The sequence below is a fragment of the Solea senegalensis genome, linkage group LG17 (assembly GCF_019176455.1).
Source record: "Solea senegalensis isolate Sse05_10M linkage group LG17, IFAPA_SoseM_1, whole genome shotgun sequence".
NCBI lineage: Eukaryota > Metazoa > Chordata > Actinopteri > Pleuronectiformes > Soleidae > Solea > Solea senegalensis.
This window is the reverse complement of record NC_058037.1, coordinates 15,133,536-15,146,168: the sequence shown is the minus strand read 5'-3', so window position 1 is coordinate 15,146,168 and position 12,633 is coordinate 15,133,536. Positions and strand designations below refer to the sequence as shown.

The window sequence follows — 12,633 nt, the reverse complement described above, 5'->3', positions numbered from 1 at the left end:
GCCTTGTAATCCTGAGATAACAAAATGGAAAAAAAACTCAAAGGTCATTACCGGGCAGAAAATAAAAATTGAACTTCAGATCAGGCATTTTAAATAATTTCATGACAATTTAAGCTAAATTTTACCCAAATAAATACAGGAAAACTGTTGGAAAAAGTGAATCTAATAGTTAAATTTCCTTAATTTTTAAGGTTGTTAACAATTTACACACCGAGAATAATGAACTTCTTTCGACGGCTCAAAACAAAGTGACCTTGTAATTTATCCATAATTTAATTTGAACCTAAATAACTACATTAACATACAAATAATTGAAGTTATTTGTAGGATTAATCTTGCAGCCCACACATTGGAAATCACTAAGTTAATGTTTCTGTTGTCTGAAGTCGTGATCCTTCAAGTAATTCCATAACAACGTGATGACAAGTGCTATATAAAGTTTTATTAACGTCAGTCAGAGTGAAACCTTGAGCAGTTTCACTTTCATTTCAGAGAATCTAAACCACGACAGGCATTGCAAGCAAAACAGAAAACAAATCTAGCCGCATGTGAAGCCGCTCGCGCACACAACCGTCAGAGACGAGGAGGGAGGACTCTTCAGCTCTGGCCCTCGCGTCTGCTCGGGGTTCTCAACAGTGGTTCCCGGGCTCGTCCACCTCACGCCTGAGCCGTTTTTTCCTGGTCTCGAGTCCCGCTCCCTGGAGTCGGCTGCTTCGCGTTCAGTGACGTCGTCGCCTCCGAGGACGAACTAGGACTGAGGGTCAGCTGATCCTGAGGTGTTGGCGGCGGACGCAGACGCTCCCGTCCTCTGCCTGTTGTCCTCGGGGACAGGAAGGCGGTGAAAGTGCTGCAGAGCCCGAGCCACTTTGTCAGGACAGATGTTGTAAACGGGATGAGTTGGAGCCTAAAAGTGGAGACAAAAAAGAAAACAATCTCATTTAGTTTTCCCTTTATTTAGATTTCAGCCGGTTTACACACACATTTACATACAATTTCTTACAATCACTTCTTCGTTTACTTTTATTTATCCATTTGCTTATTTTCCTGCAGTTTTTTTAGGATTTTATTAGTACATTTACTGTTTATTTATAGTCTTTTATTCCCTATTTACCTCCAGTTTTCCATATAAAACTGAAAAACACCTGGGCAATAATTCCACAGGTGTACGATGATAATAATTCAAATCATTTTTCCCAAATCTTTATATTCCTGTTTCCTAAATCTGATTTTATTGCTGATTTTGTCTGACACACCTTTGTCCGACCCCTTTTGCTCACGAGTATGAGATCAATAAAGCCTAATCTGATCTAATCTAGCCAGAACATATATTGTATACCAAGAATAATCCAGTGGATGTTGACTGGACTGAACCGGTTAGAAGTTGTTGTTTAAAAGAATGCTGCAGTCATTTTTCAGCAGGTGGCAGAGTCTCTTTTCTCTTTTTTTTTTTTTAATACTAAAAATAGGAAGTTTCTGGAAGTAATCCACCCTCATCTATCCTCCCTCCCTCCTCCCGTCCTCGCTGCAGCCTCACCAGTCTGTTCTCCTCCTTGCCGAGGATCATCTCATGATGGAGGTCCATGTTCCCAAAGTGCTGAGCGATGGAGAGGCCGCTCAGGCAGTAACACGTGTGGTAGAAATCTCTGGATCTGCACACACACACACACACACACACACACACAGAGAGAGTACTCGAGTGTGAGTGAGTAAAAACATGTGAGTCACATTTAACAGCCGTGTGTGTGTGTGTGTGTGTGTGTCCAGATGGTGTCGTACTGACTTGCCAGGTTTATCCAGGAGGCCTCCTGTCGGGTTCTGACAGCAGAGGAGAATGTATTCCTGCAAAGCCTGCTGCTCAAACATCCACCGCTGCCGACTCAGCTCAGACTCTCCTGCACACACACACACACACACACACACACACACACGTTTGCACTTCATTCATAGTGAGGAGGACCCTCGTAATATCTCGTCTATTTATTGGTTACGATCCCTAGTTTTATGTTTTAGAAATTCAGATTTCTTTTTATTGTATTGCTGCTGCTTTTGCACAATGAAATTATGTGTTTGATTTTTGTGATTCAACTGGGTTTTTTTTTTTTTAAATTGAACGTCGCCTGTCCGAGACAAATGTCCCAGTGGGACAATAAAGTTTATCTTGAATCTTTCAAGAGGACATTAAACCCTCAGTGGAAAACAAAGAAACAAGTTAAAGCCAGTACTTAAGAACGACAATGGAAAACTTAAATCTAACTTGAGTCCAAACAATGATTTTTGAAAAATAAAAGCAGCAGAAATGACTTGATAAAGTGGTTATAAAGTAGAAAAGTGAGCAAAGGCGTTGTACCTTCTTTGAACAAGGCTCTGTGGAGCAGAGGCAGGAGTCCAGCCTGCCAGAAGGAGTAGCAGCCGTCCACCAGTTTGTTACAGCGACCCTGGAAACCTCCCTCGAACCTCATCTGTCTGCTCACCACCCACCGCTGACAGAGAAACATACGTGTCGTCAGAATACAAACAACAACATTTGAAAACATGTTTTAAACATGTTTTTTATGAGAAAAGCCTCAAAGTTTCTCTGATTTTTCTGCTTCTTAAATGTGAATATTTTCTGGTTTCTTTGCTCGTTTTGACAAAGAAATCGTTCAAACCAAATTATTGTGGTTTGTGGACAAAGATTTGAGAGACACGGATCAACATTTTCTGGAGGCTCCACCCTGTTTGTGTGTTATCAGTTGTTTTACTTCATAAAATCTGGCTCTGTGGGTCATAACATCGTGTTCTTCTTCTATCACATCCACATGTTTCTGCTCCGTGCCATCGCTGCACTCACTGACACTCAGATGTCAACACTGTTGTTACTTCTACTTTACTTAATCGAAAGAGGGAGATTATTTGTATTTAATGCTTGTTTTTTGTTTTGTTTTGTCACCTTGAAAACACAAGTTTTTAAAACAACTGACCAGCAAAGCTTTGAGATCCAGCACGTGTTCATTCCCCAGGATGACGAGCGCCGCCGTGCCACAGAACGTGTAGCCACCGTGGGCCTCTAATCCTGGCACTCCACTCAGACCGCCCTCCCAGTTCTGACACCTGGACACACAGTAAACACTTTAAAAACATACATGTTAACATGTTTGTCCCACTTTCAGAGTGTGTACTTAAATCAAATGTACTAAACATGGGACTAAAACAATTAGATAAGGCATATAAACGTTCAACTGGACCCAAACACGTGTCCACCAGTGACGATTCACCAGTGTCGCCCCCTGGCTTTTGACCCGTAAATAACCGCAAAATCCATCATACTGGAGACTTTTTGGACTGAGGCTTTAACAACATTTACTTGTTAAAGCCAATTCAAATCCAATTCAAAGGTCCAGTGCGTAAAATTTAAATTTAATTTACATAGATTCTACAACACATTTAGAAGGGCAGAGCGGGGGAGAGGTATTTAGCTGCAACATCGCCTCTAAATGTTGCTAAATATTAAATTGCTATCTATCTATGCTAACTAGCATATAACTATCTAAGCTAACTAGCATATTTATATCTATCTATCTATGCTAACTAGCATATATCTATCTATCTATCTATGCTAACTAGCATATATCTATCTATGCTAACTGTCATATATTAATCTATCTATGTTAACTATCATATCTCTATCTATCTATGCTAACTATCATACATCTATCTATCTAAGCTAATTAGCATATATCTAACTGGACAAGGAATGGTACTCAAAGTGCTTACGACTTGCATCTTAAGACATTGTTTTGTCCGTGGATGTAATGGTGTACCTCAATAAATGCTTAATACTAACAATCGAAGAGGGGCCATATCGCCACCTGTTGTCGTGGAGTTCAACAACACATTTATTCCACACTAGTGTTCGTACACTGGGACAAGGACATTAGTCAAACATTCTGACAAACAGAACCTTTAATGAGAATTTAAGTCTACTCTGTGACCTTAGACCTTTGGGCATCCCCAATCCACACAGTTAATCCATGAGTCCACTTGAACACGTGTGCTGAATGTGAAAGGATTCCCTTACATAATCCCTGCGATATCGTAGAGATTGTTTGTTTGTACCTGAGGATCCAGTTGGTCGTGTCCTCAAACAGCTTCGGTGTGAGGATGTTTGTGAGCGACGCTACAGAGGCGGCGCAGTACGCGCTCCTGTGACGGAGACAAACGCAGACGAAGATTGTGACACACTTCCAGGTTTAGATCATGACATCGTCAACCCAGACTGAGATTAAAGCAGAAATGATATATCTTCGACTTTTTTTAAACTTTCTTTCTGAGAAGATTTCCCACATGTGGCCCCAATCCTCTCCTCTTCTGTCGTTGGATGGATTTCACAGAGACACTGGAGGACGTCAAACACATTTTCCAGGATATTTCATTTTAATTTCACCTCGTGATCTTTCCAGTTCAGCCTTAGGCGGACAAATTAAAATCAAAAACATACACATTTCAGATATGAGAGAGGGAAGTTCTCCAGTCTCTCAGGGCAAAGAACAAGGCTGACATTGTTTTGTTGTTTTTTTCATGAGACTTGGATTATACATCATGGAAATGGAAAGTGATTTGTGAGGCTGTGAAACACATCAAAGGGCACAGTGAAGCTCAAGACACGAGAAATCCACACTACACGACTATTTCTCCTCACATGGAACTGGAGATTATTAATAATTCACACAGAGAGGGAAGGGGAGGGGGGAGAAAAAAGGTAACAGTTCCTGAAATGTCCTACTTATCTGATGAGAATAATCACTGTAAAATACTTTCATTCCTTACCAACAATATAAACATTCTATCCTGTGTTATCTTTCTGGGGCATAAAACACAAGCGGAAGAGAGCACAGGCCGGAGGGTGGAGGAGGTTGTCTCACCTGACGTCCACCTCGCCGCCAACGTGCATCACAAACGAGCCGTCTGGCTGCTTCACTGACCACAGGAAGTCCAGGAGCTTCTCCCTGTGGAGGGTCAGCACAGATAAATGGTTAAAGTGAGAGAACGTGGAATTGTTTATTTAAAAAAGGGCTTCAGTCAGCAGCTGCTTCATGTGAATGAAAGTGGGAAAACATCTGCAGTTGCGGCGCACACGGATCACTGTTGTTACGGTAACGGCTGTAATTAACTACATGCGCGAAGAGCTCTGCTTTAGTGCTCGCAAAATGTGATAACGTCATAATTATTATGATGTGGCACGGCGGGGGAAAAAGGCAGATGCCATCGAGAGGTTATAAATACACCAATTAATAAATTCACACACAAAAACGACTCAAAACGTGATGTTTGACGCCACCAATGACACCGACGCCGTATTTATCTTAAGCCTCGGAGGATTTAATCTGAAATTGAACCACCTCTTAAGTTTCAGAATTGCCTTTTTAAAAGATTAGTGATGCATGGAAAGTAAAGCACTTTGGCGATTTGTGTGAGAAGGTGTTGACATTTATTATTTTTAACTCAGTGTTTTTAAACTAACTATTATATTTGGTTGGTTTTACATTCACAGGCTGCTTCGTGGACTAACTTCTGTTCACTAACTGTAAAAAGAACTCTGTGCTCAGTCGATTTCACTAATTAAACCACGGTTGCAAGCACCACGTTTGAGATTAAGGCTTTAAAAGAAATAATTGGTATCACTTTATTGCTGTTAGTTTCCATCTTGTGGCGACTTCTCTGTCATTACAACAAAATAACACACGAGTCTCCATCTGTGAGAGCATTTTTTCCCCTTATGATACCGTGGAAAATTCCACCCACATAAAATGGATAAAAAACCTCTTTGACTGTCTCCCTCTTACCTGACCATCCTTCATAAGCTCCCTTCACTCCTCGTATTGATCCATTTTAAAACTTAACACTAGGTTTCTGAAGACTACACTCAAAAACACTTGTGTCCATGTTTTAGAGCATGAAAAACAAAGCTATGTTTTACTTTTGTTAGGATCCGAAACCTTTTATTTACATTATGGAGCTGTTATTGAAGCCAAATGACATCACGGTTGTGCTGATAAGTCTGTTAAATGCAAGTGTTTGTTTGTTAGTTTGTGTCTTGGGGTGACTGCGGTCACGTGACCAGGACTGTACCTGTCTATAACATTGTAGGCCTCTTCTGTGCCGATGATGCAGAGGGCGTTGACGGCGGCGTAGGTTGGCGCCAGGTGGGCGTGCTGTCCCGGTCCCCCGGCGAAGCCGCCCGTCTTACTCTGACAGCGAGCCAAGAACTGACACACGCTGCAGAGACGAGAGCAGACGTTAATAAATATGCATTTTGTGAAGAGTTTCTCATTTTATGGCCAAAAGAAACAGTCTTTTTTTTTACTTTTTCGTTAAAAAAAGAAAGAAAGAAAAACAAATCAATCTGAATGACGGCTCTGTTCAGTTCATATAAATCAGGACAGTGTGGCAGTGAATCAACATGCGCCCTGAAACCAAGCACGCCAAATGGAACTCGGCCATCGTTCACTTCATTGTTTTTAGAACACCTGTGATTTTCCTACTGTGACCTATCAAAATGGCTTCTGTGCAAAGGGCCCACTGTGGGTTGAATTGCAAAAAAAAGAAAAAGAAAAGAAGAATTCCTCAACAGTGCCTCTGTGTGTATTTGTGTGTGTGTGTAAGGACTGGCACTGGGCAGTGCCAGCCGGTGTGTTGGCAAGACTGCATTAATTATGAGAGCGTGGGCTGGCAGCCTGGCGTCGCTATTCACTACAGGGTTCTTCAGTGTTACTTTCAACTGGCAACAATTTACTCAGGCGACACAGTGGAGGACGGAATATTGACACGGCAGCGTCAACTGTCCCTAATAATCATCCACCTGCTTAAAATGCTGCCAGTCACGGCTTTATTTGTTTTACGTCTTGTTTTGTTTGTCTGATTATAGAGAAAGATTAAGACGTTAAACTGCCCATTATTTTGTAATTGGTTAGTTGTTTGGTCCAGGAAAATGTTCTCCTCCAAATGATGATGTTCTCAGATGTCTTGTTTTTTTTCCACAAACCAGAATGATTCAGTTTCAATGATTTCTTTATTATATGGAGCACAAAAAACACAGGAAAAATCCACTATTAAGAAGCTGAAAGAACAGAGAGTTTAGTTTTAACTATAAAAAAACCAACACTGAAACTGATTCATTGACTATCAAAATAGTTGCTGATTAAAAGAAATGATTGAATAGTAATTATGTTACTTTTAATCTCTTTTAATACTGTGCAAAATTGTTTCCATGAAATATGAGGTTAAAGGTACTTTAAGTAGGATAATAGTCTCATGTCATGCAGTACTGTGCTTAGGTGTGTCTATTTTGGTGCTTTTTCTATCACTTAACACCATCAGGAAGACATTCAAAAAGTATATGACAGTATAATTTGGTTTCAATATAACAAAGGCTTATGCACCCCACACACACACACATAACTGCTATGAGATAAATGCTTCAAAACCACAATTAAATTGACTATTATCTGACATTTATCGTGATAATCACCAACATCGACTCATTTGAGACGTCTCTTATTGTGACAAAAGACACAAATTAACATCACAAGAGTCAGTGTGTGTGGATTATGTGTGTGTGTGGATTATGTCTATGTGTGTGTGTGTGTGTTTGTGGGCTCATGTGAGTTCAGCATTAGGATGATACCACTTTTAAACAACCTCTACTAACTCATGTTATTGCAGAAACGGTGAAGCCACAGCTGCTGCAGCTCATTATCTCTGCATTGTCGGAGCTTTCCGGTAATTATGAGAACAATGCACTGGCAGTAAATAATATTTGGCGATGCACAGGCTTTTACTTGGGCCCCTCCCTTGGTAGAGGTTTGATTGCAGGAATGCGTTTCTGTGTGTGTGTGTGTGTGTGTGTGTGACTCACTCTGAGGCGACAGCAGAGGGAACAGGCTCCTCTAGTAACTCCAGACTGTGAAGAATCCAGAAGCAAAGCCATGGTCTGCTGGCGTCCAGACACTAGATGTACAGAACATGATCAGGTGGACATTAGGTGACCAATTTCAACAATAAAGAACATTAGTGTTTATCACACAAACAATACTGTCGATTATCCATTAACATGTGGTTTAAGTTTTCAATTCATCATTTAGTTGTTTAATATGTAAAATGTCAACAAACGTTTATCTGTGTTTCCAAAACCTGGAAATTATGCAGTTTTAAAAAAGTCTTTGTTTTTTGTTTTTTTTAATATTCACATTTAAGAAGCTGAAAAACAAGAGAGCTTGTTAAATGATTTGTCAAAATAATTGGCAAAACGGGTTATCAATTTACAACCAATGAGTAAATCATTGCAGCTTTAATATATATTCGCATGCTCTAAATAATGTTCAATCATTCAATACTGCACACATTCACAACACGGCATAGAAAAACACCCTAAAAAACATCCTTGTTTTCTATCCCTCATTCATTTCTGGGGGAAAACATTCACACACAAACACACAGAGAAAACAATAGAGGAGAAATTCCTGAGAATGCAAATGTGAATTCATTGGTCCGCGAGTGCCACTGTTCTCACCATCAGCACTGTTTATCGTTATTACTAACACACTGTGACTAAAGCCACCTGTGAGAAACTCGGCCTGAGGCAGAGAACCGGGCCATCGATGTGTCATCAGTGTCACGCAGCACACAACAGATGTATCACCACATGTTCTCTGCTCGCCGGAAAAGGTGTGAAAACGCACCTCATAGGCGTCGGATAAATGGCGTAAGCCCTTCTTGAGATACTGGTAGTGCTGCTCCCGCAACAACGTCGGCCTGAAGAACAAAAGACAAGAAGAGGGATCAGAAAGATAACAATACGGACGTGTATTATTTTATGTTTAAAAGCTGGGGTTTACGACACAAACACAGAAGAACAGTTCCACCCACATAAAACTGATGCATAAACTGATAAAAAAACAAGAAGGAAGGAGCAGCAGCAGAGAAAGAGAGACAAAGAGTGGGAGAATGAAGAAATATGTGAAAGAGCCTGGGGAAAAAGGAGGAAGGAGCAGAGGATTCAAAATCTCCTTCAAACAGTAGAAGGTAAAAGTAGAATTAACAGTTGTTTCCTCATAATCAATTGACACTGATATGTACGGGATCTTTGACCATATTAAAACACTGACTTCATGAGGATTTGCTCCTTCAGTGCATCGTTCATCTGCATCTAAAGCTCAGCTCAGTCAAAGACAGCTGACGCTCCCTCCCCTCCCCACCCTCCCTTGCCCTGCACCACCCACCCAGTCCTCCTCACTTCCTGCCCTCAGCACACGGCGTTCGCTTCAGTAATTGTAATTACACTCTCTTTACACAGGGAAAGTCACAGATCGCTGCTCTCGGGGTTTCACTGCATCGGCTTTTACAACAAAACAACGACGTGAAGGGAGCACAGGAGCAGAGCTAAAGAGGGCCAGTCCGCCCACTACTGATTCATGAACCTGATGAGAATTGAACTTGAATGTTTAAATGCCGAGAGCAGACGGGGCTGCAGATGAGCATACAAATCAAACAAACCTATAATCTCAGTCACAAGCTGAGCAGAATAAATACTCTGTAATAACACAGGCTACGGGATCGTACAATTTCCACCTCTGCTAATCTTGCACACAGATATATGTGAAGATATCTGTAAAAAAAAAAAATAATTAAAACACTAGGACTGTAGCTATCACAAATGACAGCATGCATGTTGTCAGAGATGTATTCTTTAATACTGGATTCTGACTCATCAAATCTAATTAAATTAAAGCCCAGATTGTTTGGTGCCGTTTTAAACTGACACAAATTGACACACTGTGGTGCAAGATTAGATTAGCAACATTCTATGTCAAGCTTCAGTTCCATATTTACTGTGTTATAGATAGAAAATTAAATTGCCATAAACTAAGAACAGTCAAAAACAGCCCTTGCTTTGTGTTCAATGAGCGGTTTCAAACTATTTATTGTTCAGCCTCTATTTGGATTTAACAAACCCGTGTTTTCCTCTTAATCACTTACAAATCAAGCATTTTCAAATCAAGTGTTTCCTAATTAAACCGGTAAAATGATGGGCAGCAGAACCGAAAAATAATCAGCCTGGATGCTTTTCTCTCACGGCAGCAATTAATCTCAAAAAAACATCCCCTTATTTCTCAACTGTATAACGATGTGTTGACGCTAACCTTTTCTCCCGTCTTCCTTCACATTGTAATAGCTAATTAACACCACTGATATTAGTATCATACACCATCATAGACCACGGTCTAGATAAACACCCCCACTGTGGCTGCTGTGTCGGTGACATTCAGGTTCAGGCAGTTGTCATAGAAATGAGATGAGTCAGCCCATTAAAAACAGCGAACTGATGACAGCTGATAGCAGGAGCAGAGCATGTGGGCTGATCTGCACAGCATTTAGAGAACAGTGATAGCAGCAGCCACATCAAACTGACAAACAGCAGGTGTAACTGTTTCCCAATAGCTCTCTAATGCTCTGGGGAATCTTAAAAAAAAATATGGTGATTACAATATCTCAGCAATTAATCACCTACTACTGGATACACTGCATTGAATACATTTCACAAAGCTATTTCATTTTCCACCTTGAATGAAGGCTCCCTCCCCCCTTCTCAATAAGTTAATGTCCAACTTATTGAGTGTGCTATAAATAACAAATTTGTAATTTACGGTTAGTTTACCATCATTTCCACTTCTGCTGTGTTTTGAAAGCTGAGACAAGAAGTGAAACCAATGTCTTCAAGACAGATGTTTCTCGAATGTGAAAGTGGTGGAGTGACTACAAAGCAGGGGCTAACACATTTAATGCTATGACATAAATTAAACAGTGCGGCAGCATAAATTCTGGTTTGAAAAGATTTTATTTTCCACAGAGCTGAAGTTTTGGTATAGAAAAAGGGAAACAAATTCAGAAAATCCTGTGTATAATCCCCATCTGTGATTCTGTAGAACGGAAGCCGCTGTTTAAGATTCAGCACATGTACACTGTAAAGACTTACTGTGGTGAACTGTGTATTTGCTTGTAAACACTCAGGACTTCTTCAATGGTGGATTCCACCTTTTTCTAATGAGGAAAAATAGAAAAGGCAAGAAATTAGATTTTTCATGAACTATATAATACCAAAAAATCAGTCCCTCGTTAGCTAATCATTATTTTAATGGAACACAGAGTAGCACCTTCATAAAGCATGTGCAACACAATTAGTTATAATATACAAGCTATGAACTGTATATTAATTTTCAATCATTTTTTCACATACAACAGATTTGCATGTGTGCAGTGATGACCTCTGTTGTTCAGAAAGTGGCTTGCTATGAATATGATTGAGATATTAATAAAGACGAATCAAAACATAAACTCATATTTCTTGTACTTAACGATAAGACCAGTGCCAGTACCACCTGAGTAAATATTGAGCTCTTGAAGTGACATCATTATCACCAACGTTCAAATACAGTGGTGACTTTTCACAGGCGTCAGATTTATTCCCAATAAGATAATTTATTCTCTCTTCATCCTACATACTCATATACTTCTGACACTGGTATAGTGAGATTAAATTAGATGGATCTTATTATTATGTTGTTATTTGTTTCATTGCCTACACACTGAGACCTATGGGATAAGACAATTTGGTTAATCGGTTACAAAAATGTCTGCGTGAGGTTGATAATGAACTAATTTGATAATTAATTCGCATTTCAGGTAAAAAACAAAATTGCCAGACATTCCATGTTTAATTTATCTCACATTTTATAGGTTATAATCTTTAGTTTAGGACAGGGTGAGATATTTTTATCTACTTGTGATTTATTTTCAGATCTAAGCATTTTATGTGGCAAAGAAATAAACTATTTTATCAATTAACTGCTGAAAAAAATACCTAACAGGACAGAAATAGTGGTGAAAAATGACAATTACAGTCGCAGTTTGAGTGGTGATTTACTCATAGAAAGACATATTTATGCCCCTCACGTGAAAATACATTAGCTACACATAGAAATGCATGAACCAATGTTTTTACGAGTTTATATCAGTGATTTTGTCCGCAGTGTGACGTATTTTGAAGCATCTCCCACCTCTGCTCTGTCCTTCCACACTTCATTTAAACTTAATCCTCTTAAGCTACAACGCTAGCTACGTAACGGTGAACACCACCGGTATGATAATGACCACGAAATATTATTAATTTTTAAACTATTGTACGGATAACTTTGTGTGTGACAGTTACAGTTGGTTGACCCTCTGTGACACTTTTCCATCCAAGAAGAATCAACGCTAGCTGGGTTAGCTAACGGTGCTCACCTGCTCCCGAGAAGTCACCGTGTTCACGCCGTCATCCGAGAACATCTGTGCGGAGTGTCGCTCACCGAAGCACCGCAGTGGCGCGGGTACACCGTCCATGGTGGCGATATTGAAGCCCGTTACCGTTACAGTGAGTAGCCGGGGAGGCGGTGGTTCTGTGGGTTCAGAGTGGTTTGTTTTGATTATTCGCTCACTTTCCCTGGAGTCCGCTCACTTCCGGCTGAGGGTGGAGTAGGCGGAAACTACGCGTACGCCGCTACGGCGTCTACAAGGGAACAAACTTGTCTCATGCCTGTAGTGCGATTATACTAATTT

General features: G+C 40.2%; 1 protein-coding gene across 1 annotated transcript; it reads right to left on the bottom strand.

Annotated features, from left to right (window-relative positions):
* Positions 1 to 420: 420 nt before the first annotated feature.
* fntb (farnesyltransferase, CAAX box, beta) lies at positions 421 to 12,549 on the bottom strand. The gene is made up of 12 exons (XM_044048650.1): positions 12,319 to 12,549; positions 11,012 to 11,076; positions 8,718 to 8,790; positions 7,895 to 7,986; positions 6,109 to 6,255; positions 4,902 to 4,985; positions 4,096 to 4,182; positions 2,961 to 3,090; positions 2,348 to 2,480; positions 1,781 to 1,892; positions 1,535 to 1,649; positions 421 to 904 (listed from the first exon to the last, which is right to left on the bottom strand). Exons 1-12 carry the CDS (start codon positions 12,415 to 12,417, stop codon positions 749 to 751), a joined length of 1,293 nt encoding a protein of 430 aa, XP_043904585.1. The 5' UTR covers positions 12,418 to 12,549; the 3' UTR covers positions 421 to 748.
* Between the last annotated feature and the right edge of the window lie 84 nt (positions 12,550 to 12,633).